This window comes from Macrotis lagotis, chromosome 4 (assembly GCF_037893015.1).
Source record: "Macrotis lagotis isolate mMagLag1 chromosome 4, bilby.v1.9.chrom.fasta, whole genome shotgun sequence".
Lineage (NCBI taxonomy): Eukaryota > Metazoa > Chordata > Mammalia > Peramelemorphia > Peramelidae > Macrotis > Macrotis lagotis.
This window is the reverse complement of record NC_133661.1, coordinates 41,155,860-41,182,935: the sequence shown is the minus strand read 5'-3', so window position 1 is coordinate 41,182,935 and position 27,076 is coordinate 41,155,860. Positions and strand designations below refer to the sequence as shown.

General features: G+C 42.9%; 1 protein-coding gene and 1 non-coding gene across 5 annotated transcripts in view; both read left to right on the top strand.

Moving 5' to 3' along the window:
- Positions 1–26,553, top strand: part of CWF19L1 (CWF19 like cell cycle control factor 1) — a 34,327-nt gene extending 7,774 nt beyond the window's left edge. Inside the window, exons 2-11 of one of the 4 annotated variants that reach the window (XM_074232615.1) lie at positions 107–373; positions 1,830–1,948; positions 3,952–4,036; positions 8,036–8,176; positions 9,819–9,927; positions 10,270–10,349; positions 11,038–11,247; positions 12,281–12,400; positions 15,053–15,150; positions 18,081–26,553. In XM_074232615.1, the coding sequence (XP_074088716.1) occupies positions 1,881–1,948; positions 3,952–4,036; positions 8,036–8,176; positions 9,819–9,927; positions 10,270–10,349; positions 11,038–11,247; positions 12,281–12,400; positions 15,053–15,150; positions 18,081–18,225 (1,056 nt within the window). In that variant the 5' untranslated portion in view covers positions 107–373; positions 1,830–1,880 and the 3' untranslated portion in view covers positions 18,226–26,553. Of the gene's footprint in view, positions 1–106; positions 930–1,829; positions 1,949–3,951; positions 4,037–8,035; positions 8,177–9,818; positions 9,928–10,269; positions 10,350–11,037; positions 11,248–12,280; positions 12,401–15,052; positions 15,151–18,080 lie in introns of all 4 variants that reach the window. The other 3 variants (XM_074232616.1, XM_074232614.1, XM_074232613.1) reach the window with 3 other exon arrangements.
- LOC141523201 (small nucleolar RNA SNORA12) lies at positions 11,976–12,126 on the top strand. The gene has a single exon (XR_012478392.1). It is a non-coding gene; the product is annotated as a small nucleolar RNA SNORA12 (small nucleolar RNA).
- Positions 26,554–27,076: the final 523 nt, after the last annotated feature.

Genomic DNA, 27,076 nt, shown 5'->3' with positions numbered 1-27,076 from the left:
CCAAAAACAAATAGTCCTGTGATTAGTATTAGATTTTGTGTGATTTTGTTGTATTTACCAGTTTTAACATGTTTTAGTTAACTCAGACCCTCGCTGGATTTTTCAGGAACCACAAGGAATGTACCTTCTTCTTTGTGAGATTCCCTGGAGCTCTCTACTTTGACAATTCTCCTTTAATATTATTATAAATGATCTAACAGAAGGCATACATGTGAAATCTCCAGTGTGCCAATGGCAGATCTTATAAGAGATGGAATGCTAAACCAACAGGGAAGAATTTGACTCTGTGATCAAAAACTACCCAGTGAGTTTCATTGTGGGGCGATGGAAGGTGCTTCAGTACTTCATGGATCTGTAATTTTTTTCAACACAGGTATCCCTTCCACTTATGCGGCCTCTCTGTTCTTGAGATGACAGTTGTTGATGAATTTCTGGAGCTGGAAACTTCTTCAACTCCCAGCCACCCATCTAATGATGAGCCCCTGAACTTAGGGAGTCTCACATAATGGCTGAACCTGTAGTTGAAGCCAGTTTAGCCTGAATAGGATAGGCCGGAGCTGCTGCTTGGGTGTCAAAATCATGAGAGCCAGCTCTGGACCACTTAGGGGTATCCAGAAAACTTGAGTGGTGGACAGGGGAAATCTCCAGGAGAAAATCATTCAGACTCTTTACATAAAAGGTTATTTCTAGGTATGACCCCATAAAATTACTGTAGATTGTACCCTGAAATATAGCAGCAGGAGGCTGAAAATAACTCAGAAATAAGCCAGTGCTTTTTCTTCTTGTACGAACCTGGGGTAACACCATCCCTGAAAGCCCCTCTCCATTAGACTCAGGCACCAAAAATCCTGGAAATAACTTCAGTCTGGTGAAGAGTCAGTGAAGGTACACAAGTGGTCTCTTCTGTTGAATGGGAGAAAATGCCAAAGGTGAGATTTCTTCAACCTGCAAATGGGAAAGCAGGAACTAGTAATAATACAGAGAAAATCAGGCAGAGTCATTGGTCATGAACATCAATGGTCTGTTCACCAAATCTTGGAATAGTAATATTAAGAGCTGCCCCACACACACCCACCAAGGTTGAAAAAGGCAACACTTCAGACAGATCTTGCTTTTTATAGAAGACCTGACTTCCATGTGCTAAGAAGCTGTATAAGCTGATACTCCACAGATTCGGTAAGGGTTCTTAAAAGCTTGGAGATATTTGTTCCCACAAAAGTTAATTAAGGGATATTCTGATCTCTGAGGTCCATGCAGTTAACTAATTTTAAAGGACTTCCACATTTTACCATTTGATTGTTAGCAATTTTACAAAGAAGGCAGAACAGGTATTATTACCCACATCTTAAAGAGAAGAAAACTGACAAAGGGATTTTACACTGTCCAAGACCACCAAATAGCACATCATAGGTTTGCACTCACATCCTTACACCTTTCCACCCACATTCTTCCCCATCCCATTCAGTATTTGTTTTTTTCTGCTTCCCAGGCTTATGAATTCTCTGACTATTCCATACAAACTATTTCAATATTTCAACTCTGATACCTAAGAATTTGACTTAACTTTGCATTCACCAAATGTGGTGGTCACCATTTTAATGAAATCTGACCAGCATGACAAATTAATTAGAAAGAGTTAGTTTACCTTCCAGCTTTGCTTTGGATTATCTTATTTTATTTGCATCGATTAAGGTGAGGCCACCTCCAACCCCTGGCCTCCGAAAACCATTCTGATTTGTGATCCAGATCTGACCAGTTCTCTTGTTACTCAGGTTTGTATGATTGCTCCAAGTATAGACACCTAAGAGAATGCTATTTCTCTTTTATAGGGAGATGTGGATACCAAGAAAAAAGGCTCCTCTTTGATCTCCCTTCTTGCCATGGACTTGAAGCCCAGGTATCATTTTGCTGCCTTGGAAAAGACTTATTATGAGAGACTTCCTTATCGGTAGGTATCATTTTTCTTTTTAAAAAAATTAGTGTGTTTTGCTTTTACTTCTCCTGTATTTCTAAATATACCTTACTCTCTTCCCCTGCCCAGTGAACCATCCCTTATCACAAAGAATTTTTTTAAAGGTAGGATGGGAGAAAGTAGCTCAACCATAAAAATAAACAGTACATCAAAAGTCTGACAATATATGCAGTTGTTTTGCTCAGGGTATATAATTTCCATAGTTTTTGCCTAGAGGATTAAGCCTCCAGAAACAGATTTCTGATTTTTTGTTTGTCAGAGGCCCCTTTAACAGACAGGTAAAACCTGTAGACCTTTCTTTGATGTTTCCTCCCTAAATTGAAACAAAAGCGAAATTTCCTCAAGAACTGAGTGAAAATAAAGATGTAATTTATTTCCTATCCAAGTTCATGGACCTTTTGGAATTTATCCCAAGAGCCCTTGGTAATTTGTGGACTCTAGTTAAAAACTGCTGCTCTAGAGTTTGGAGCAAAGCCTTACTCATAAGACTTTACTTTTCCAGGTCATATGTGACCCTTTTATATAGACTTGAGAACTTACATCATTAGTTGTTGCTTCAGAAGCATATCTGAGGATATCAGTATGGAAAACAACAGGGACAGTACCAATACCTTCTATATGAATTATTCAGTTAACTGTAGTTTTATGTCACTAATGAAAAGGCTGAAGTAAACTACATTTTGCTTGACTTTGGGTTTTGTTCACACATATATGTACGTGTGTGTGTGTTTGTGTGTGTGTGTGTGTACACACAGGTTTTTAGGAGAGTTGCCTAGTTGGACAATCTCTTCTCTGCTTTCTTCTTCCATATACAATGAATATAATATGTTTTATTTCTAGGTAAGATTTGTTCTAGCTTTGATCCATTAGCAGAGAAGTGAGAATTGATTGCATTAGTTCCAGCTGTCCTTTGTCTCACTCTAAAAATCGCTTTTTCAGATCTTTCTCCTTTCAAGAGAACTACTTTTTGGCCTTTATCCAGATAAAGGCATTAAATATGGGGAGAAAAAGCTTATGACAGAAAGTAAGATTTGAAACAGGCAATGAATTGAGATAGGAGTTTCCAGTTCTTCTGCTAACAGTTTAGCCTCCTGACTCACATTCACCAGTGCCTCTGGGTCTCCTAACTTGCCTAGAAATAGGGGAAAATCTCTACCAGTTTTTGTAAAGCCCAGTAGCTAAGAATAACTTTACATTATAAAATAAGATTTTATTGTGTTTTGAAATGTGGAAAACATTCTTAGCTTTCAGTTGCACAAACAGGTAAAGGGCCAGAATTAGCCAACTCCTTATTTAGAAAGAGACTGTGGAAAAGATCTGGAAGATCTGAAACCCAGAGAAGATTTTTAGGGAAGGATTTGGGAAAAAACGGGTTTACTGGGAGAGTGGCAGTTGTTCCAAACTGATCTTAAATATCAATTCCCAACCAGGACATCATCAAAGGCATCCATAGAATGTACTTTGGGGAGGGGGGGGAGGTTATTGTCAGGACAGATGGTGTCCAGAGATTGGTTGTGTGTGGTGGCAGGGACTGCCCGCACACTAGAAGGATTTCACGTGTCTTTAGAAGGAGGCCCTTCTTTCATGTCCTGAAAACATTTCAGTTTTAACAACAGAGGTACTGAGAATAGCAGCAAGGTGCCCTCCCCTCAAAAATAGAGGCCTGGACTTGGTGTCAGTACATCCAGTTTCCCATCCTGACCCTGAGTAGTTGTGTGACCCTGGGTTGTTCACTTCCTCTCACCTGTCAAACGGATAATAAGAGCACCTGTCTCACAGAATTGTTAATGCTCACTGAGGACTTTGTAGGCCTTGAAACCTTTATAAAGGCATCGGCTGATGCCCCTTCAAAGAAGGCAGTTCGAAGGTCCCTTGGCCATCAAAGAAAAGAACTCTCACTGTTCTAAACCTTTTACAGAATACTGAGAGGTTGAACATAAAGGTTATTTATATCATCTTTTCTTTCAAATCTATTCTAGCAACCACACTGTCCTCCAGGAAACTGCTCAGCATGTTACCCGATTCATAGCTCTGGCAAATGTGGGAAACCCAGAAAAGAGAAAGGTAAATATTTACTCTCCAGTCTTGTGCCTGCTAGATTGTCCTCCTTGGAGAAGTGCTAGGAGCTTACCATCTCTTCCTAGCAGTAGCACCATCTTTGTCAGTTGAGTGGGTTCCTGACAGCCTCAGGGAATCCTGACCAACTTCCTGGAGGGAAAAATGTCAATGAAAAAGCTAAAAGTCCCTGCCCGTCAATCTCTGGATTTCATATTCATTTGTCTGCCTGTTTTCCTGTGCTGGTGCCATCTTTCCTATACATTAGACATAGCATCCTTGATCTGATTTCTGTGGCTAATACATACCCACCCACATAAAGAAAAAAAGGGTAGGGAGGATATGGGAAATAGTGGCCAAAGGGAGGAAAGGCACCCCGTGAAGTGGGTAGCATAGAGTGTATCATGGAAGAGTTTGTCTTACATATTCTTGGCAACTATCAGGTTCTATATTTGAATCAGCTAGAGCAGGGGCTGCAATTTGATCTAGTCATACTTCTTTTTATAACACTAAAGATAGTATGTCCATTTTTAAATGAACTTTTGGTATATTTTAAAATAGAATTCATAACTCTTGTTCTGTAGAAAAATACAAGGCTGGTGGAGATTTGATCCTCAGGCTGGGATTTGGAAACCCCCCTTTTAAAGGCTAGGGTGTGCATTGTTTGTCTGGCTAGGAAATGAGTGCCAAGATCAAAGAGACAGCTGACAGAAGGTAGACTGGGTATCTCACAAGTTTTCATATGTTCCCTGCCCCCTTCCCCCTTTCTTGGGGATGAAAGCAATGCTAAACTGTCTCTGACTCAATCAAGTCTGATTATGCTAAGTAAATATGCATTAGACTACTGTGGTTGTGATGGAGACTTCTAGATCCTGGCCCTTCCCCATTTTCTGTTCTTCCTCTTAGGTGATATCAGGGCAGCTCATTGCTCCCTCCTGTTTATTTCCTTGGTCATACAGTCTTTTTTCTACCTGCTACACACATTTATCATATACTAATTGCGGTTGTGGTGGCAGCATTGTGCCTCAGAGCTTGTCCACTAGGCTTGACATAATGCTGCTGCTGCCACCTCTGGTTTCTAGGCTAAGATACTTAACGTGGCTCTTCCATAGAATATGCATTGATAGAGCATTGCTGTCCAAGAGAGGAAAATTTTTGATGACAAAACAATAAAGATTTTAAGTTCTTGTTAAAACAAAAAGATAATAATAAACAAAGGCTAGGGTGATAGCTAGAACCCTGACCTGAGCAGCATTTTTTATTCTCTGGGATGGAAATGAAATAAGGATTATGACAGGCTCTGTGATGTCTTATTGGAATTTAGGTGGAGTAGTGTGCCTTAATCCTCTGAGTCCTGTCTTCAGGGCCTGAATCAGAAGACTCAGCTGGAAGGGAACTTGTTGATTTTTTGAGGTATTTTAAGGTGTGAGGGGAAAGAACCCTGGCCTAGAGGCAGAGTCCAATTCCTGGTGTTTAGCTGTGATGCATAAACAAGTTCTCCACCTTGTCTGAACCTCAGATGTCTCATCTGTAAAATGAAGACATTTACACTTTCCATTACATAGAATGGTGATGAGGAAAGTGCTTAATAATTCACTTTATAATTGTGAGTTGATGCTGAGTTCTCTGAGACCTTGAGTTTCAACAATTTTTGGTTATGAAACATTGATACCTCTATCTTCAAAGAAACCATGGTCTTTCTGGTATGGTGCACTCCTTCCAAATACAAATTACAACCCATACCTTCTTATCCTGTGTGGTTCTTGTCCATATCTTTTGATAAATCTTTCAGAGAGGACCAGCTTATTGTCCTAGAACTGTTCTTTGATGTTTTTAATTATTTCACCGATACTCTATAGCATTTTAGGATAACTTCTACTGCTCCTTTTTTAAAATTTAATTTAATTTTTAAAAAATTTAGAAGGCATTTGAAGTTAAATGACTTGCCTATAGTCACACAGCTAGAGGGGTCTCAGTCCAAATTTGAAATCAGGTGGTCCTGACTCAGGCCAGTGTTCTGCCCTCGACATTACCTAGCTGCTCACCCTTTTTAGATCTCTATGATTTGACCTTGCCCTTTTCTACATATTTTTGCATTTTGAGACCACGTCTCATGTAGAATAACATCATTACTAATAATTTGTAGCCAGCTTTTTTTGGTAAATAGTATTTTTTTTCCAATTATATGTAAAGATAATTTTCATCATTCATTTTTTCCTAGGGTTTTTTTTTTTTGCAAGGCAAATGGGGTTAAAGTGGCTTGCCCAAGGCCACACAGCTAGATAATTATTAAGTGTCTGAGGCCAAATTTAATCTCAGGGACTCCTGACTCCAGGGCCGGTGCTCTATCCACTGTGCCACCTAGCCATTCCAATTTCCATCGTTCATTTTTGTAAGATTTTAAGTTCCAGATTTTTCTGCCTTCCTTCTCTCTCTCTCCCCTTCTCAAGACAGCAAGCAATCTGATACAGGTTATACATATGTAGTCATATTAAACATATTTTCACATTATTCATGTTGTGAAAGAAGCAGAACAGAAGGGAAAAATTTTTTAAATTAAAATAATATGTTTTGATCTCAGACTCCATAGTTGTTTCTCTGAATGCAGCTAGCATTTTCCATCACAAGTCTTTTGGAATTATCTTGGATGATTGTATTGCTGAGAAGAGCCAAGTCTATTAGTTGGTCATTACATAATGTTGATATTGCTATGTATAGTGTTTTCCTGATTCTGGGTAGCCAACTTTTCATACTCGTGTCTTTTTCTTGTTCTTTGAATCATCCATGATTTTGATTCTTTTGAAAAAATGATGTTTTCGTGGTTTGCAACCTTGCTGGTGTTAAAAAGGTGGGCTTTTGTGGTCATTTGGAATCATTTTGGGGAACTACTTGAGATCATTAAAGACCCTGCATATTCTTTACTGGAGTCTGCTCTAATCTCTCCCCTTTAGTTCTGGACCCAGTTCATTGTTCTTCAGTGCCTATCCAAGATGTGTGTGGGGACAAACTAACAACACCAGATTGGCCCCTTCCAACTGCATGTCTTCATCTGAGCAGGATGTGTTCTTCATTTTGTGTTTCCTTTGTTAGTCGGCATCTGTTTTTCACACTGGAAAGTCAATTAATTGACAAGCACCTATTTATTAGGTACCTATTAGGTACCAGACACTGGAGATATAGAAAGCAAAATGAAACAGTGCCTGCCCCCAAGGAACATTCTCCCATTCTCCTGGGTAAAACAAAATAAGTAAATAACGAGATATAGCAAGTAGATGAGTTTTAAGGGTTGGGGGAACCCCAGCAGAGAGGGAGATCCAGAAGATCCTCAGATAGGAGGTGGTGCTGGAACTTTGCCCTAAAGGAATATAGGGAGCTGTGGCCCTTAATAATAGTAGGTTCACCACCAGCGATTGACCACCAGATGTTGAATTTCTAACCACAGCATCTAGACACTAGAGATATGAAGAGGTTATAATGCATATCATGGGAGGGCTAAATGACAGATTTCTTGAAATAGTAATACCATACATCAAAATATTCTAAAAATCATATACTTAAACTTGCTTTTCTACTAAAATTAATATTCAGAATCCCTGTAGACTGTGTGCAGGGTTTTGTTGTTTTTAATATTTGGAATAGTGACTGAAAGTTCTATAGATAAATTAGTAGAAACAATCTCATTTTACTGAAATGTCACCCAGCTTCCATCAAACTCCTTCCACATGATTGAGCAAGTTAATCTATGTGAAGCACTTTGCAAATCTTAAAGAGCAACTATCCTCATATCTTGGAAGTTTCGCATTTTAGAAAAAAAGAAAAAGGAAACAAAAACAGTGTAAAATGTAAAAATTAGCCTTCCAGAGTTGACTTTCTGAGCAGGGTATTTTCCACATTTCTTATTTACCCTTTTTTCCCCCTCCTTCCATAAATGTTAGTCTTCATAAAGAAATTATACCATGTGTTAGTATTAAGTTCTTTAAAACTATTTTTTTCTTATTTTTTCCAAAGTACCTCTATGCATTCAGTATCCTCCCTCTTAATCTGATGGATGTGGCAGAGCTAGTGAAGCAACCACCAGATGTCACTGAAAACCCATACAGAAAATCTGGGAAAGAAGCATTATCAGGAAAACAGGGCCTAGCTCTACAGGTATTCTCCTTTTGGTAACACTCTCAGGAGGGGAGAATGGGCAGGGATGGCTCCCCTGGGGACTGTCTTTCTGGCAAGGCCAGAAGCTTACAAAATCTGGGTAATCCAGATCTTCCTTTCCAGGAACATTTTTGTTCCTCAGTAAGTCCTAATTGTTTTGGATAATTCAAACTAAGTTAATATTCAGTTTAATTGTGATTTGGTGCTGGGATGTCTGAATTATCGGGCCGATACTGAATATCTCTAACTTTCCCTGAGCCAAATCCTGTTAAAGGAGACATTCACCTTTTTGGCTATGAAAGAAATAGGAACATGAATAAGATGTGTCCTTGCTTTTGGGAACTTAGAATGTAGAAGGGAAAAATACACATAACCATAATAATACAGAGTAGAATATAATAGCTGCATAAAGGTGTTTGAACGCACGATAGGAGATTTCAGAGGAGGGAGATGGTACTTTCAGTTCCATCTGGGACTGGAGAGCAAGATCAGGGAATGTTTCACAGCTTCTCTTCAGCTCCTTAGTGCAAGGATCCTCCAGACATGGGACAACCAGGGAAAATGGAAAATTAGAGTCACTGGATCGAGAAGTTGTGGCACAGCAGAGTAGTGTAACCTGGAGAGAGTAAGTTGTAAGAAAACTAGAGATGGGGGGCTAGGTGGCGTAGTGGATAAAGCACCAGCCCTGGAGTCAGGACTACCTGGGTTCAAATCCAGTCTCAGACACTTAATAATTACCTAGCTGTGTGGCCTTGGTTAAGCCACTTAACCCCGTTTGCCTTGCAAAAACCTAAAAACAAAAAACTAGAGATGGAGGAGAGAACCAGATTTTGAAGCACTTTGTATGCCAAACAGAAATTTTTATTTGATCCTAGAGGTAGTAGTGAACAAAAGGAGGTTATTCAATAGACGAATGACTGGGCTGCAGAGATGTCTAGAAAGATGAGGATTGGAAAAGGACCATTAGATTTGACAGATAAGAAATTATTAATAACTTTGGAGACAGGAACTTTTTATATTAATTTTAAGGCTAAAAGTCAGACTGTAAAGTGTAAAGAATTAAAAAGAAAGGGGAAGGGAAGGAATTAGATGCATTGTTTACAGATGGTCTTCCCAAGGAGCCACAGAAGGAAGGAGAAATAATAGGACAAAAGCTCTAGTGGGGATCAAGTGAAGGATTTTTGAAGGTGGAGATATGAAAATATTTGTGGGCAGTAGAGAAGCATCCAAGAGAGAATGAAGATAAGAGATGGCGTTGGATAATAGTAGAATACTATCACCTTTGCAGTTAGATAGGCCTTGCCTTCATGTGGCAAGAAGATGGGTTGCCTCTCTATTTGAGACTGGGCTGAAAGAAGAGATAGTGCCAGATTTCAGGTGGGAGTTCAATACATAGAGATTTAGGGAGGGAAGTGGTAAAGAGGGGTTTGCAGCATGTGTCAGAGTCACCGAAGTGGGAGAGAAGGGTGGGGTTGGTAGCTGGTTGTGGCCAGAGGGCTAAGGTTGGAGGACATCTGGAAAGGTGTTTGCAGAATAGCAGAGGGGCAGGAGAAAAGAGAAGGAAGGCAGCATCATCTTTATATACATCAAAGCCAACTTGATTTCTCCTGAGTCATCTTTGCATGTTTTTTGTCCTTTTCAGGATGAACCAGCCTGTCAGTTTTTCTTTGATTTAAGCAAAAACCAGGGAAGGAAACGTCAATCCACTGGGAGTTATAACAAGGGTGCCTCCCCCAAGCAGCGGAAACCTCGTAAGTACTAGGGGCAGTAAGGCAGCCCCCAGCTGTGATACACAAGGAAGGGTGTTATGGGGGGGGACGGACGACTTCAGGTTCTTCTGACCCAGACCTCTCATTGACATGTAGATAGAAGGGAACTGAGGCACTACGTGAAAGTCTCACCCTCACATTTGAACACCAACCCTCTGGCAGCAGAGCCTTTGGAGAAGAAAGGCCTGGGTACTATGGCAAACTGGAGGCGATCCCCTCCTGTGCGGTACCTGAAATCAGACTGGCTTCTCCCCCCCACCCCCACCCCAGGATAAAAAAGACTCCATAACAGTCATTTATGTTTTGGTTTTTTAATGCGTGAAGCTCAGCCCCTAGGATCCTGTTGGTTCTGTCTCGCTAGTCCTGAAGTGGAAAAGCATCTGGTCGTCAGCATTGGCACACATGTGAGTTCTCTCTCCTTCAGTCTTCTACAGATGATGGCCACTAGGGCTGTCTAGAGGCCCATGTCAAGGGGCTCTTCCTTCTAGTTCATTTTTTTTTTTTAGGTTTTTGCAAGGCAAATGGGGTTAAGTGGCTTGCCCAAGGCCACACAGCTAGGTAATTATTAAGTGTCTGAGGCTGGATTTGAACTCAAGTATTCCTGACTCCAGGGCCAGTGCTCTATCCACTGCGCCACCTAGCCACTCCCTTAGTTCATTTGATGACCAGAATGATGTCTTGTCTGACCTCCTTTCTGTCTATTGTCTTTGATGTGACCCTTTTATTGTCATTTTGATCATTCCAAAACCTTCAAGCAAATAAAGGCTTACTGTAACTATTACATTCATGGCCCCACATCCCTCTTGAACTTATTAAGGTAAATTGTGCAGGGTCTTAGTCTAACCCTAATTTCTGCCAAACTTCTCTTCCACTTTTTCAGCAATTCCTTTATCCAAGGAGTGGCTCTGATATATGACCCAAAGCAGATAACCCTCAGCCAGAATTTTAAAATTCCCACATGCTCTTCTTGAGGATTCTCTAGGACTGGCCTGCTTGTCCTTTCCCACGAGTCTCCATAATGACCTCTGGAGAACAAGGACTCATGGTAAGAACTGACATCTTAACTCTTCTGCCTTTGTCCTTTCTTTTTAGTGCTACCTTGCCCTGGCCAAAGGTGGACTATGTGATGACCATGTGCTGATCCTGCCTATTGGACACTACCAGTCAGTGGTGGATCTTTCAAGAGAGGTGGTAGAAGAACTGGAAAAGTACAAGTCCGCTGTGAGGCAGCTCTTTAAGAGCAAAGGGAAGCGATGTGTTCTGTTTGAGAGGAATTACAGGAGTCATCACCTCCAGCTCCAGGTATGCCCCAGCAACTTAAAAGAGAATCCCAGCTTCCTCTGTGCATTCATGGAGCACCTGGGGTAGACACCCCAGAGGATAGAGCCAGTGCTACTCTGTTCCAGAGAATCCCTCGGTGCTTTAGTGAAGAAAGAAAAGGGACAAAGGGCAGCTAAGTGGCACAGTGGGTAGAGCACCAGCTCTGGAGTCAGGAGGACCTGAGTTCAATTTTGACCTCAGACACTTAATAATTGCCTAGCTATGTGGCCTCAGGCAAATCACTTAACTCCATTTGCCTTGCAAAAATCTAAAGAAAAAAAGATAGTCTACCCCCTTGGCTCATACTCCTTTGGGAGTAATGAGGTTCACACATAAAAAATCAACAGTTAGGAAATAGCAGGAGAGAAGGCATTAAAGTCTGTGCTAAGTGCTAAATATAGACTACTTAGCCAAAAATTATTATGTATGAGAAGACTTCAGAAAAAGGCAGTATCAGGATGGATTTGACTAGTCAGTGAGACTTTTAAGAAGGTAGAGCCTGAGCTGAGCCTAGAGAAGAACAGTTAAGATTGGGTCGAGGCAGAGCAGTCATTATGTGGGGACCAGAGGGAGCCAAGGAGAAGGGCAGGAGGGGCCAGATGGAAACTCAGAGCTCAGCTTGTTAATGAGCTGCAGACCTGACCAAGACACCATTAGTCAGGCCAGAGGAAGGCATGGACAATCTGCCGAGGACAAGAAGACATTTTGAGTGATGTGGCAGTTTTCTTTCTGGCCAATTTGTTAAGCATCAAATAGGCCTGACTCTGCCACAAAGATTACACAGGAGCAAGCAGTCTCGGGGATGGTCAAGTCTCATCTGAACCTTTCTCCGCATCAGAAATGACTTTGGCTCCCACATGCATTGCTTTATCTCATGAGTTTAAGTCTTGACAGAGAGGGGACTCTCTGGATGAGGAGAACCGATCCTGAGGGGTGGGCCTTCACCCCTGTGATGTGTTTGTCACTGACCTACTTTCTGGGGCCAGAGCCAGTGACATCTGTTCTCCTCACCCAGGTTGTTCCCATCCCTCTCAGCTGCTGTACCACTGATGACATCAAGGAGACCTTCATCGTCCAGGCCCAGGAGCAACATATTGAGCTGCTGGAGATCCCAGAGCACTCGGACATCCAGCAGGTGAGTCCCTCGGCCCATCCTCCCTCTATGTGCCTAGGGGCTACCCTGGGCTTCGGGACCCTTTTGCTCTGAATATTCTCTTAAAGCACAAAAGCAGGTTTAGTAGAGCTCCAAGAAGAGGCGCCAGGGATGTGAGGAAGGGACACTGTCCTAGGTCCTTGTGGTTGTGGTCTGGTTGTGCTTGGGGGTGAGGGGGGAACACAATGTCTCTGAATTGGGTCACTGTGAATTATCCTTATTTCAACTTTTCTTTGGGTGGGGAAAGGGAAGTAGTGGTGGTGGTTGTGAGATGGAAAGGGAAGACAGCAGGGAAGTCAGTAGTCAAGAAAATTATATCAAGGCTCTCTTCCTGCAGGGTCATGTCTCAGGTACTCTGGGAACATAAAGAACATGGTTAACAATACTAGGCTGTGTGGGATAAGAACCAAGGGGGGAAAGTGTGCTGGAAATCAGAGAGGACTTATGCAGGTGGAGGAGGGTGATGTTTCCCTTCCTTTCTCCATGAGTAGGACACTGCTAGGCCTAGATGCTAGGGAGACATCTAAAGCATTAATAACTGTTTTCAGAGTCTAGTAGTTCGTCCATTTCTAATCATCTGATTGCCCTATTGTCTAGGCCACATCTCTCCCATCTTTTCCATAATAGTAGTATGAAATACTTTCTTAAATGTCTTGATAAAATCTAGAAAAACTAATATACAGGATTCCTCTGATAGTCTAGTTTAGTAACCCTATCAAAAAAAAAAGGAAATAAAGTTTGTCTGGCATAGCCTACCCTTGATGAAGACATGCTGGTTCTTTGTAAGAGCATCATTTTTAAGATTTTCATGAACCATCTTTTTAATGATCCCTTCTAGAATTTTCCAAGGCATCAAATAGAGAATTTGCAGGCTTGATTATCTTCATTTTTTTAAATTGGGATTATATTATGCCCATCCTTGGATCTGATTCTGCCCCCATTTTCCATTATCATTTAATTATCGATGACACCTTGCCAGTCACATAGGACTATGGTTCATCTGGACTAGGTGATGTGAGTTCATTAAGAGTATTTCTTGGGGCAGCTAGGTGGCGCAGTGGATAGAACACTGGCCCTGGAGTCAGGAGTACCTGAGTTCAAATCTGGCCTCAGACACTTAATAATTACCTAGTTGTGTGGCCTTGGGAAAGCCACTTGACTCCATTGCCTTGCAAAAAAAACTAAAAAAATAAAATATCACCCCCTACCAGAGATGAGGCTGGAAACCTTTGTGCCTCCCTTGATCCTTTCCTCTTTCACAACGTCACATCTCCCAGGTGTCCAGTCCTCAGTGTTTAGTTTGCAGGGTCTCCTTGTCTCCTCCCTTCTGCATGCCCTCCCCCGGGCCCCCTCTCTCTTTTTGCCTGGACTGTAGCCCTAGTTCCTGCCTAGCTCTCCTCATCTCCCTTCTACTTCCCACTTCCCACCAAGGTGGGACCAGCATTCTAGACATGAGCCCAACTGGCCATCACTCCTGTGCTTCTGAGGCTTCCTCATTCAATATGAGCCTCCAGCACAGTCTTCAAGGCTTTACCACCCCCACCTTCTCTCACCAGTTTCCTCTTCACATACCCAAAGTTTAGACTACAAGCAAGAAGTGCTAGAGGTCCTAGCCCAAGAAGAAAAGAGAATTGTCTGAAGAGACTAATAGAGATGAACAGGGAACTCACCAACTAATTTAGATTTTTAAGTGATGATCCTCAAAAAGTATGTCTGACTATATCACACACCCTCCTATCTAATAAATTCCAGTGGCTAAAATGTTCTGTTTGACTTGTAAAGCCCTTTATAATGGGGTACCACCTGCCTTTACAGTCTTCTTCCTCTCTACACCCACCCCTCCTTCATCTTCTTCCATCCAGTGACACTGGTAGCAGCAGCAAGGTGATGCAGAGGAGAGAGTGCCGGGCCCGCAGACAGGAATGCTTCTCTCTTTGTCAAACCTGGCCACACTCACTAGCTTTGTGACCCTGTATAAATCATTTTACCCTGTGTGCCTCCGTTTCCTTATCTGTAAAATGAGCTGGAGAAGGAAGTGGCCAACCACTCCAGAACCTTTGCCAAGAAAACCCCGGATGGGATCACAAAGAGTCAGACCAGCTGAAATGACTGAACAAACAGCCAGGCTTGTGGCCCTGACCTCCTCACTATTCCCATCTCCCAACTCTGAGTGGCATCTCTGGTAGTCCCCTGACCACTTCTCTCTTGGCTCCTTTCTGCAAGAAGCCTCTCCTGGGCCTCCTTCATTTCAACTCTTTCCTCAGTTGAGCCTGTCCCTGTCTTGATCGTTCATCCATGGTAGCTTGTTGTTTCCTTTAGATGGTGAGCTCCCCGAGAGTGGGAACTGCCCCTTTCCTTTTCTATATCCCTGGACTGACCGTGTAGACCATTGGACAGGCAGGTGGGTGGTGCAGGCCTGGATTCCTGAGGAAGATGGAGGCTGTGGAGAGAGACAATGGTGTGATGGGCAGAATTGAGACCCGGTCTTCACTCTGGACTCAACTGTCTCTGAGGGAGTGTGTGAGAAGTGGAGACCCCCCCCACCCCTGGTCAGCAGCCCAGTGGTTGAATGGGTGGGCTCTACTTTGTCTCTGCACTTGCTGCCCACTCTTGAACAACTTCTCTTTGTTGCAGATCGTACAGACTGGAGTACCGTATTTTTATGTGGAGTTGGACACAGGAGAGAAGCTCTTCCACAGAATTAAGAAGAATTTTCCTTTACATTTTGGAAGGTTTGTCTTTTATTTTCATTTTTATTCACTATCTCTTCATCGAGTACATTTGTATGTCAGGTCCTCACTTAACAGGGTCCAGACATGAACAAGGCAGAATGCATAGGTGGACCACTCTCTGTATCAGAAATATCAGCCAGAGAATGGGGGGGGGGGGGGGGACTTAGGGCAGAGATACTGGGGAGGGGAAAGAGATATTGCAATGGTCCAGGTGAGAGGAATTGAGGGAAGAGGGGTGAGTGGAGAAATCTGAAAGTAAAAAGGAAACACAATTGAATTTTTAGAAATGGTGATGAGGGTCTGTTTAGGGGGATATGGCCCTAGGAACAGAGAAAAGGAGACATCTAGGACAGGTTTAGATTTTTTTGAAGGTAGAAAAGACAATTTAACAGTGGCCCAGGAGAAAGGAAGGAGTGAGGATGACATTGAAGTTGCAGGTCTTAATGACAGGAGGATGATGTTGCCCTTGACCCCTCGAAGTTTGTAGGAAAAATAACCAATGAGCTCAGTTTGGGGCTTGTTGAGTTTATGGTGGCCTAAGAGACATCCTGGCCAACAAAGATCAGAGCTGAAATGTCATTGTGCAGACCAGCCTGAGTCTGAGAAGAGAGCACGTGTGGAAAGAGTGTTTGGAGCAGGCCTGGGAGGAGCTCCTGCTCTCCAAGGGACTTCTCTCTACAGAATACTTCATGACCTTCAATCCATAAATAAATTATCCTCCCATCTAATGTGCTTGAGGGTATGTAGAGGCAGGGAGTATAGCAGAGAGAATGCCAGGAAAAATTCCTTCTCCAGGCTGGCGCAAAAAGAAGGCATGAAGGCAAGGGTCAGCTCCCATCTGAGAAACCCAAGAGCTCTGTGACCCTCACAAGTCTTTCAACCTCTGAATTTTTTCGAATTACATAGTTTTCAACACTCATTTTTTTTATAAGATGTTGATTCCACATTTTTCTGCTTCCCTCCCCCCACCTTGACATCGAGTAATTTGATATAGGTTGTACATGCACAGCTGGGCCCTAAACCTCTCATGTCCTCAGTTTACTCATCTGTAAAAGGAGGAAACATATGTGGTTGTTGTGAGGGTCAAATGAAATAATAAGATCATCTATGAGACACTTTGCAAAAGCACTGTGTGTAGTGTGCTGTAAAGTGGATGAAAATGGTGATGAGGATGCAGATCCACACACGTCCAGTAGAGCAATCGTTAAGTATTCCTTAAGTATTTATTCTGGGTCTCTGGGTTACATTTGGCTGGAAAACAGCACATAAAAGGGCAAGTAAATGCTTAAGGAACGAGAGAGCATGAACAACAAAAGAGAGAAGGAAAAGAAGGAATCCACATTTATTAGGCACATACTAGATACCAGGGCTGTTTGACCTCACAGCAACCCAGAGCTAAGTGCTATTCATTGTCCCCATTTTCAGGTGAGGAAACGGAGACAAGAGATGGAAGTTAATCTTCCTGGAAAGACAGTTGATACTGAATTTGAATTCAGGTCTTCTTGTCTCCAGACTCGAAGCCTCCAGTTCCAGAGGGAAGGAGATGTAGGGTCTGGAGAGAGGAAGGACTTGAATCAGAGGAGTTTGCAGGAGAGACCCTCGAACAGCAGTGTCATGGTTGGCCCATGCTTAAGGGAGGTTCTCTCAGTGGGTCTGTGGAGGAGAAATTGGAAGGCACAGTTGGGAGGCTGTCAGAGTAGTGCGGGGGGGGGGGGGGGGGGCTGAGTGAACTAAGACTGTGGCCCTGGAGACGGCGGGGCAAGGAAAATTGAGGAAGAATCAGCACAGCACAGCCACTGACTTGGATAGGTGAAAACGAAAGAAGCCTAATCACAGGAACCCTGCCGCTTTCCTTGAAAAGGAATTGAGGCCTTGGGTTTTCACTGTGGCACTTTAGGGATCACTGGGGTCTCTCCAGAAGGATCAGCCTGACCATAACACTGGAGAAGCAGAGCAGAGAGTGCCCTTGGCTAGTTAACCTGGTCATTGAACACCCAGGCTACAGGGGCTTAACCTCAGTATTTTTCCACTGCTCTTTTCTTCCAAACATCAGAGAATTGCCATCTCTAGCTAGAAGTTAGGGAATGTTTAGTCAAGAAAAGCATTAAAACCCCACCACCACCTCTGCTAATCCTTTTAGATTTTTTTACCCTTCTTTTAATCCTCTGCAAAGGTGCTTCCAGACAGCTCCACTCTCGACCCAACTGTGTCCTGGATTTTTTTCAAGTGGTTTTCCTGCTTCTACCTCAATCAGCATCACTGTGTTAAAAATCAGATTCATACTTTTCCTTCCCAAACTTGCTCTTTATGTCCCTGACCCTCTCAATGCCACCACCGAAGCCATACCATGTTTGAGCTGTGAATGATCCTGGAGATGACCTGGTTTAACACCACACACACACACACACACACACACACACACACACACACACACACAAACCTCTCTCTCTTTCTCTGTACAGATGAAGAGAGGGAGATCCAAAGAGGTCAAACTGAACCTGAACTAGAACCAAGCTTTCTTGACTCTCCTAACCAGTCAGCCCTCATTCTTCTTATTCAGTCAGCCTTATCATTTCCTCCACCTTGAAAGCTATCCCTCCACAGAAGGTGACTTCTCCCTCCTGCAAGTCCTCTCTTGAATGCACTCATCCCATCGTGCTTTCTGCCATGGTCTTTTTGTGTCTATCTCCCCTCACAAACCAGGAACCCCTTTCAGGGCTAGAAAGTAGGTCTGATTTATCTCTACCATTATCTCAGGTCGCAGCCCAGGGCTTTAGGCCTTAGAAATAGTCCTTTGTGTTGATGGCATGGTGAGTGCAGGCAAACATGAAACCAGTGCTGGAGGAGGGCAAAAGTTGACGGGAGGCACTGGAGTGATGGCCTCTGGGCCCTAGAGCTGAGGTTGCTCTGACCTGCCTTGGCCTTTGCAGGGAGGTTTTGGCAAGTGAGACCATCCTCAACATTCCCGACAAGTCTGACTGGAGGCAGTGCCCTCATAGCCGAGAAGAGGAGGAAGCCCTTGCTCGCTTGTTCCGGAAGCATTTCGAGCCCTTTGACTTTACTCAGGAGGACTGACTGCTGAAGAGCCCTCTCCAGACTTGCAAGGTAGAACCAGGGATCTGTCAGGCTCAGAGTCCCTTTGGGGCTGTTTTCCTGAAATTCTCTACACTATAAGCCACATGTTCTGTGATTCTACCATTGAGCATGGCCTTGTGAGCAGCAAGGATTGGAGACAAGGTTACTTCTGGCAAAGGAGGCAGGATGGCTACTCCTAGGAATGAAGCGGTTTCCAGAACAAATATCCTTGCTTGCTAATAAATATCTCTTTTATACCTCTAGTACAACTAGCCATTATTAATTTTTTGATATTTTTTTAAACTACCAAAATAAAATTGTACTTTGCTCAAGGGATGCTCAGTGTTAACATTTCACTCATTGCCAAGGCCATTATTAATGGAGCATTGAAAAGGCTGTTGCCACAGACTTAATTGTAGCCCCAGGTTGAAGGCAAGAAAATTACCTCCCTATTTTCAGGACCTACCAGAGTGATGTTCAGGGCAAGAGGAAGGGGTGGTGTTTGGGCAGCAGGAGAAGCCTTTTAGCATATCCAGCAAAGAACATTTTTAGTATAAAACTTGTAAGGAAGGCTGTAAGGATTGTGGTTCTCTGCCCAAACTTTCCATAGCAGGAAATATGGCACCAACATTCAAAGAATTCATTGCTGGTTATCTAGGCCTGGGGCGAGCTGGTGTAAAAAATGTAAGAGAAGCCAGTTTGGAAAAGGGATAGTGCAAAGTAAAGGTAAAGAGAGAAGCAAAGATTACAAAATATACTACAGTAGCCTTATGGCTTAAGAAGCTGGTGAACTCTAGTAGCCTTTCATTGTAGATTTCTGTACTTAATAGTATTTTATTTTTTCCAATAATATGTAAAAATAGTCTTCAGCATTTTTATGAGATTTTGAGCTCCAAATTTTTTTCCCTCCCCAAAACTGCAAGTAATCTGATTTGGTTATAATCATGTTAAACATATTTGCACATTAGACATATATTGTGAAAGAAGAATCAAAACAAAAGAGAAAAACAAGAAAGAAGTGAAAATAGTATGTCTCAATCTGCATTCAGATTCCATAGTTCTTTAATGTTTTCCATCACAACTCTTTTGGACTTGTCTTGGTTCACCATTTGCTGAGAAGAGCCAAGTCCATCATAGTTGATCATAGCACAGTGTTATAGTTCTGCTCACTTCACTCCTTCATGTAAGTCTCAAGGGTTTTTCTGAAATCTGCCTGCGTGTCATTTCTTATAAAACAATAGTACTCCATCACATTCGTATATCACCACTTGTTCAGCCATTCCCCCATTGATGGGCATCCTCACAATTTCCAATCCTTTGCCACCACAAAAAAGAGATGCTATATTTTTTGCACATGTGGGTCTTTTCTTCCTTTTTATGATCTTTTTAGGATACAGACCTAGAAGCAGATTTGCCCAGATTTAGTGCCCATTGGGCATAGTTCCCAGTTGCTCTTCAGATTGGTTGAATCAGTTCACAATGCATTAGTGTTTCCCACATCTCCAACATTTATCATTTTCCTTTTCTGTTGTAGTAGCCAATCTGATAGGCATGAATGGTGGTACCTCAGAATTGTTTTATATCAGTTCTCTATCTTTTCTTTGGTCCTGATTTCTTCCCTTCTCTGTAGATCTGACAGAGGTATATTATAATAAAGAAGAGATTATAAAGGAAGGATGGGAAAATGAACTGGATGGGAAGCTGTGGGGAGTCTAGGAAAGGAGGACTGGCCTCTGACTTCTGAGGCTGTCTCATGGGTTTCTCCTCCATGCTGACCCTGGCTGTGGTCCTGTTGATGTGTGGCAAACAGTCCATCTTTGCTTTAGGACCTAGGGGCTCTTGCAGTTTAGAAACTATAACATTCTGCTGCCTCCTGGGGGCTTGTGAGGGAGAACCTAGGTTTGTACCCCGAAAGGATGTTAAGGTTGACCCAAGGGTGAGTCATTCTGAACTTAGAGAAGATCAGAGGGTATCATTCTAAGCCGCTTGCTGGCAGAGAGGTCTTTGGAAATGCATATCTTTTATCATTAAGAAAAACCCCTCAGCTCCTGAAGGGTAGGCCTGGTTCTCTTGTCTTTGGATTCATGTGCCTAACCCAGTGACCAAGACTGTAACTGTTGGTGGAATCAGCAGGATCTCGGGCCTGGAAGAAGGAATCCTCTGCAGGAGCCTTGGAGAAGAGGTAGGGAGAGAACACCAGACCCCCAGTGGGAAAGGTGGCAACAGGAGCATCTCAGGACCACAAATGTGGCTTGGAGGGGGTGAAAGGGGGGAGAGCTGAGTCGAGGAAAGCTATGGAGACTAATAAAGTCGGCCAAAACTAGAACCCAGTGCTGTTCCACCAATGGGTGTGAACTTCCCACTGTTCAGTGTGGGGAGGGACTGGAGAGGCGATTGTGGAGGAGCTAACTTGGACAAATAGACCGCTTCAGACTTCGCCTTTGTCCTTGTACTCTGCTCACTCAGCCTACGCCCCGGTTGGACAGCTTCTACTGAATTTAGACAGAGCTTGTTTCAGCTCCATCTTGTTGAAATGTCCATGCCTTTCATTCGAAGTAATCCACCCTTTTCTCCACTGACAATGAGCACAGGTGCCCAAAATAAATGAGGGTCTCACTGCAGTCAGAGGGTCATATTGACCCTTGTCAAACAAGGCTGGTCCTTGGACGACAGGCACAAGAACCCTTTCTGCCTTGGTAATAGACACACAGCGTTTTATATATTATAGAAATAACGTAGGGTATATATGTAAATAATATATGATAGTGTGTATTGTATAGTGTTTAAAGGTCACTTGCCCAAAGGAGAGCTTGAACCAAAAAAGTAGAAAAGAGTGTATAGAAGGCAATAATTAGATGGGAGGCTGGGGGGGCGTATAAGAGGGGAGTTGGGACCGATACCTAATTTGTGAACCTGAGTGACTGAAAGGATGGTGGCAGCCTCAAAAGTGAAAGTGCGAGCTCTGTTTTGGACTCCTTGAGTTTAAGATGTCTGCAAGACTTTGTTGGGGATTCCAGACTGGAGGTCAGGAGAGAGGTTTTGGTTTTATCAAAACCAGTTGATAGTCTACCACAAAAGGGAGACTGTTCCAACTTCTCTCATTAGTAAACAATTATGATTTTCATTTTTTCTGGGTTATATTTTTGTAAGATCGTATTTGTGCATATTCATTATGCTTTACTTCATCTGTTCAATATAAGTCTTCCCATATTTCTCTAAATTCCTTATATTTATTTCTTTTGGTTTAATACTGTTACATACTCACAGTTCATGCAGTCATTTCCCATACAGTGAGTGTTTTGTATACAGTGGATTTTTTTACTCCAAAAGTTCTGTAAATATTTTGCTGTAAATGGAAATGTAGTGTAATTGTTACAATTAAGGGTTATAATCAGTTTCGTGATTTTTTAAATATGGTTTCAAATTGATTTCTTGAATAGTTGGACCAACTCACAGCCCTATTAGTAGTGAATGAGTGTGCTGATATGATTTGGCTATTTCATTCTCCATAGTGGCTACCATCCAGCTTGCCAAATTGTCTCCTAAAAATGTGCCCAGAGAGGAACACTGTTCAACAAATACGTTTTGATCAACACAAAATAGAAGTGACTATCATTGCCTTTCATCCATGCCCTTTTAAAAATAACTTTTAACTTAGAAATTAACACACGTGTATCAGAATTCAAAATAAAATCTGTTTTTAAAGTGAATATTGTTAAGCAGGGTTATAATAAAATTGCCTTGTGTGCCCTTCTGAATTTTTTTTTAATCCTTTCCCCCTTTATCACTGCCCACTAACTCATCCTTCCCCACTTGACAAATTAGTAAATTCAGCCTATTGGTCATCTCTATCTGCACCTGTAGGCCATCATAGTTCTCTGCCAAGAGCTATGGGATGTGTTTCATCAAGTCTTAGGTCACTGAATTGATCAAAGTCCTTTAGTTTTCCTTTATATTATGGTCATTATCTAAATGGTTCTAGTTTTTATTCCACTGTAATCAATTCCTACCTTCTGTGAATGTCACATTTCTTGTATTGTTACATTCCACTACATTCACACAACAGTGTTTGCTTAAGAATAAAATGATTGCTCATGAAATGGTCTAACTCCTTATACCAAAATGCTCATCTTTTGTGGCATGGGTCCTTTCCTCTTTTTAAACTCTAGAAGTCTTTTTAGTTTTTTGCAAGGCAGTGCGTTAAGTGACTTGCCCAAGACCACAAGGCCATACAGCTAGGTAATTATATGTCTGAGACCAGATTTGAACTAGGGTCCTCCTGACTCCCAAAGTTGGTGCTCTATATCCACTGCACCACCTAGTGGTCCCTAGTGATACCAAAGAATATACAATCTAGTGACTTTGAGGGCAGTGTCTACATTTCTTTGCAGAACGGTTAAACCATTTCACAGTTCTACCATGTGTGCCTGCCCTTCCCCAGTCCAACAACTGCCATTTTCCTCTCTGAAACCTTTAACTATTAGTCATTTGAACAGTCATTTGTTAAAAAATTGTTCATTTTAGTTCTTATATTCATCAATTCCATAAACATTAATCTGTGTAGGAAAGGGAGAAAAGGCAAAAAGTCCTTTTCCTCAAGCTTACACTTTCAATTATTTCCTGTATAGGTGGAGTGAATTTCCATGACCCCAGAATGGCAGCCACATAGATTCCCTCGTGACACACAAACCCTAGAAGTTTCAGATTAAGGTTAAAAAGCTTTCCTTGCATATAGGACTAGCAAGTACATCCACCATAATCTGAGGTTCTAGAGAGGAGGGACAGTTCTTTGTTCCTGATCCAGAAGCCCCATGTAAGCTTTAGGGTGGATTCCCCCATTGAATACTATCTGGAGAATGGGTTACAAGAGCTAAGGAGGGCACCAACAGGTGGCAGTGGTGGTAGTGATAGGTAACTGATAGAATCCGTTACTCCAACAGAGTAACTTGATATACTTTTTCTGCCTCGATGCCCATTATTCCACTCCTTTCAGACCATGGTTGACCCTGTGAAGCTAATCCTCAGATGCCAAGGCTAGACCAAACCTCCTTTCTTCTTTCACTGTCTTCCTCTGGGTCTGGTCTTTGAAGTCCAAGGAACCCAGATCATTCCTAAACTGTTTCCCAAATATTTAGTCTCTATTCTCTATAGAAGCGAACTGCAAAGTTTTTAAATAACTGAAAAATGAATATAATGTAACCCACATTGATAGAATCTTCCTCTTAACATCAAAAATTGATTCCTATCTCTCTTAGTACTTCCAAGTAGATATTCCAAGAACATCAGGATTAAAACTTTCCTTATCACCACCACCCCCAGATCCCCTTAAAAGCATTCAAGACCCAAGCCAGCAAAGTTTTTATTTCCAAGTTAAAACATGGAAGAAGCTTGCATCCAAACCCGGAGAGTCAATACATTCCCAGTAAGCACTTCACTCTAAAGAGTTTTGAGTAATTTCTGTAACTTACAGTACTGCCCTGGGTGGGGATCCAGCCAATAGGGAAAGCTGGGGTTTGCTTCCCCATAGTGCTCTTGCCCAACCCGCCCTTGCTAAGCATCACTGATTCCCTCAGAAAAACAGACTGCTTTCCAATACAGTTCTCCCCAGGAGGTTAACTCAATGTCTACATCCTTTCCCAGTAAAGCTCCAGGGATGTTATAGGGACTGGACTTCCCTAAAACCCAGAAAGGTAGTACCCATGGGGCTCACAAATATCCCCCCCCCCAGCCATCACTTCCTCTTATAGGGCTGCAAACCTTTCCTAACAGGTCCTAATAGACTTTTCCACAGCCCTGGGAAGCCTTCAAGAGCTTGATATAATAGGGTCCCTAATAGGGATAAAAGGGACCTTCAGGATCACAAAGAAGTCAGAAAGCTAGGGAATGGGGAATTGCCTGATTGCTTTTGAGGCGACAGTCATTATCACTTTTTGTCTAGGCTTTTTTCCCCCATTAGGATTCCAGAGGCCTTTCTCAGTGAGAGGGTTGCTAAGAGGCCAAGCTCTTCTGTCCCTGAGGTTCCTAGAGGACAGGAAAATTGCTGGCCCAAGCTATTCCCCTTGCCTGTACCCAACCCACCAGCTGTTCAATCCTACAGTTGGTAAAAGCAAACACGGAATACCAACCTCGTCACCCCAGACATGACGCAGGAGACAGTGGAATTGGACCTAGGACCAGCCGACCCCCCCAGTCACCTCAGTGGTCCCCCACAGGTCCCAAGGAGGGGCAAGCCCAACAAGCACCCACCAGGCCAAATCCATGTACTCAGGGACAATTTGTCACTTTTCCAATCTGATCTGGGGAGCACTTGAACAGCCAGCACAATGTGAAGCACTGTGATCCTGTTGGCCTTCTTCTTCGGGTCATAGACCCAGAAGTGCTGCACAAATGGGAAATGCAAACAATGAACCAGAGCAGTCACTCTCTGGAGAAATTTCAAGCCCGAGCGACAATAACTTTGAGAAACCAGCCTTTTCTGGAGCCCACTTCCTCAGCTTCTTCACCTGCCAGGGCCTTGGGGAAGCAATGTTTCTTGCCATCTGTAAAAAGTTCTGTGGCTTACAGGAAATTACTGTCAAATCCTTTTCCCAGCCCAGTGAGACAATTGACCACAAGAAGCCAGAGTCCCATCAACTGCATTAGACTCTGCTTGGACTGTAAAGAAAGTCATTGCCACATGCCCACTAAGCTCCATGTGATCTAAGCCTGCACAAAAGAGAAGCGCAGTGTCTAGAACTCTGAGGTGAAGGCACAGCCCACATCATCGTGAACAGCTAATAACCACCACATTTTAAGAAGGATATCGATAAGCTAGAGTGATATAGGAGGGTGACTAGGAATGGTGAGAGGACTTGAGGCCATGCTGTAAGAGGATCAGTTGAAGGAACTGGGGGCTATTTCACCCAACAAAGAGAAGACTTAGGGGGAAACATGATAACTGTCTTCAAGTATTGGAAAGACTGTCATATGGGTGGAAGAGAAAAGGACTAACTGGTCCCAGAGCGGAGAGGGAAGGGCAGAATTAAGAGCAGAGGGTGGATGGAGGATGCAGAGTGACCACTTTCAGAACAGAGCACCTTGAGCCAGAGTGGCTTCTCCTTCTTCAGAGATCTTTGAAGCAAGCCAAGGCAGATTTGGGGACTTTTCCTCCCATACAGTTTGACTCAGTGGACTCTAAGGCCCTTCCAAGGCTTCTGGAAAAGCAGGGTAGTCAAAGAGTCCTTTACAATCTGGCAGAATGCTCGATGTGAACCGTGGCACAAGATCGCTCTGGCTCCTCTGATTCAACCTTTCCATTTCATCCCCTCATAGCTCAGCTTCATGCTGGGGATTCAGTAATCCAAAACTGTTTCTGTTGGGAGAGAAAAGTCACAATGGCTTAACCATCTAGTGTAGTTACCATTTGTGGAATGGCAAAGGGCTTCCCAAATAGGTTCTTACAACCCATTTCACAGGTGGGGAAACTGAGGCAGGCAGTGGCGAAAGGACTTGTCCAAGGTCACCCCATGGCTGGATTTCATTGCACATCTTTCTGACTCAAGGCCCAGTGAGCTGTTCACTCAAACTGCTCTGAGTAATTTGATATTTTCCCTCTTAGAAAGTTCCTGAAACATTGTCAAAAGCATTATCACACATACTTCCTAATACCTCATTCTCATGCATCTTTTCCTGAGGGAGCTACCCGTTGTTAGAACAACAAGAATCAAACTCTGGGAGTTGTGGCATCATGGATAAAGAACTGACCTTGGAGTCCAGAAAATCTGGGTTCAAGTTTTGCCTCCAATATATCCAGGCTGTGGGACCCTGGGCAGGTGCCCTCATCCTCAGTGCTTAATTACTCTCGGACCAAGGTGCTGACCTGCATTCTGCCAGTCCAATTATAGATCCAGACCCTTTCTGGTGGTCTCTCATGAGAGGTGAGGAAGAGGAATGGTGGTCATCAGTATTCATTACTGCTACCTCTGACATATACTGGCTGGATGACCTTGGCCAAGTCACTTACAAGCTTGGTGCTTGAAGGAAATCTTCCACTCAAGGGTTTAGAACTTGAGTCTATGGATAGATTTCAGAGGTCCATGAACTTGGAGGGAAAAAACCCACCAGCCTACATCTTTACTCACTGCTCACATCTGAACTGAAAGTTATTACTTGTCATCTCCTTCAGTTATGATTCTGGCTTCAGCAGATGGCCACAGGGATCCATGGCACAAAAATGGCTACGTATCTCTGCTTTGAGGCCCTGGACTACTTGCAGATCCTTCTAGACTAAAGAATTTCATCACATCACGTCAATAGTTCCCTATTCTGCAGGCATCACCCACCTCCACTGCCCTCCCTCCCCACCCCCAACACACACACACACACACACACACACACACACAACTCTCTACAGGTTTCATCCCTTAATTACAAATGAATATGAATGAAGATATCAAATGCTGATGAAGTATTGAAATTAAGTCAACCTAACATGAAGAAATGATACCTTATAGGTCCTGACTTCACTTATGGTAAGATCCAGAATGAGGTAGGGAGAAGAAAGGGTCAGGCCCCTCCAAATCCTTTTAGCTTACCTCCCATTGATGGGGAAAATAAAGGAAAACAAAATTGAACTGACCTGGTGAAGGGAACCATCGATTGCTGTCATGGCTACTAGAAGTCTGGACCCTATAGGGCCCCTGCTTCATCCTGGAGGATGACCTCTTTCAGCAGGGCCATCCATCATCTCCATCTGCCTGTGGAGATTGTAGACAGGCATGAATTGCTAAGTGGTCTTGCCCTCTTCCTGTGTCCTTCCTATACTGACCAGGGGATCCCCTGAAGATTAATTATTTACTCCTGCAGCTGCCCA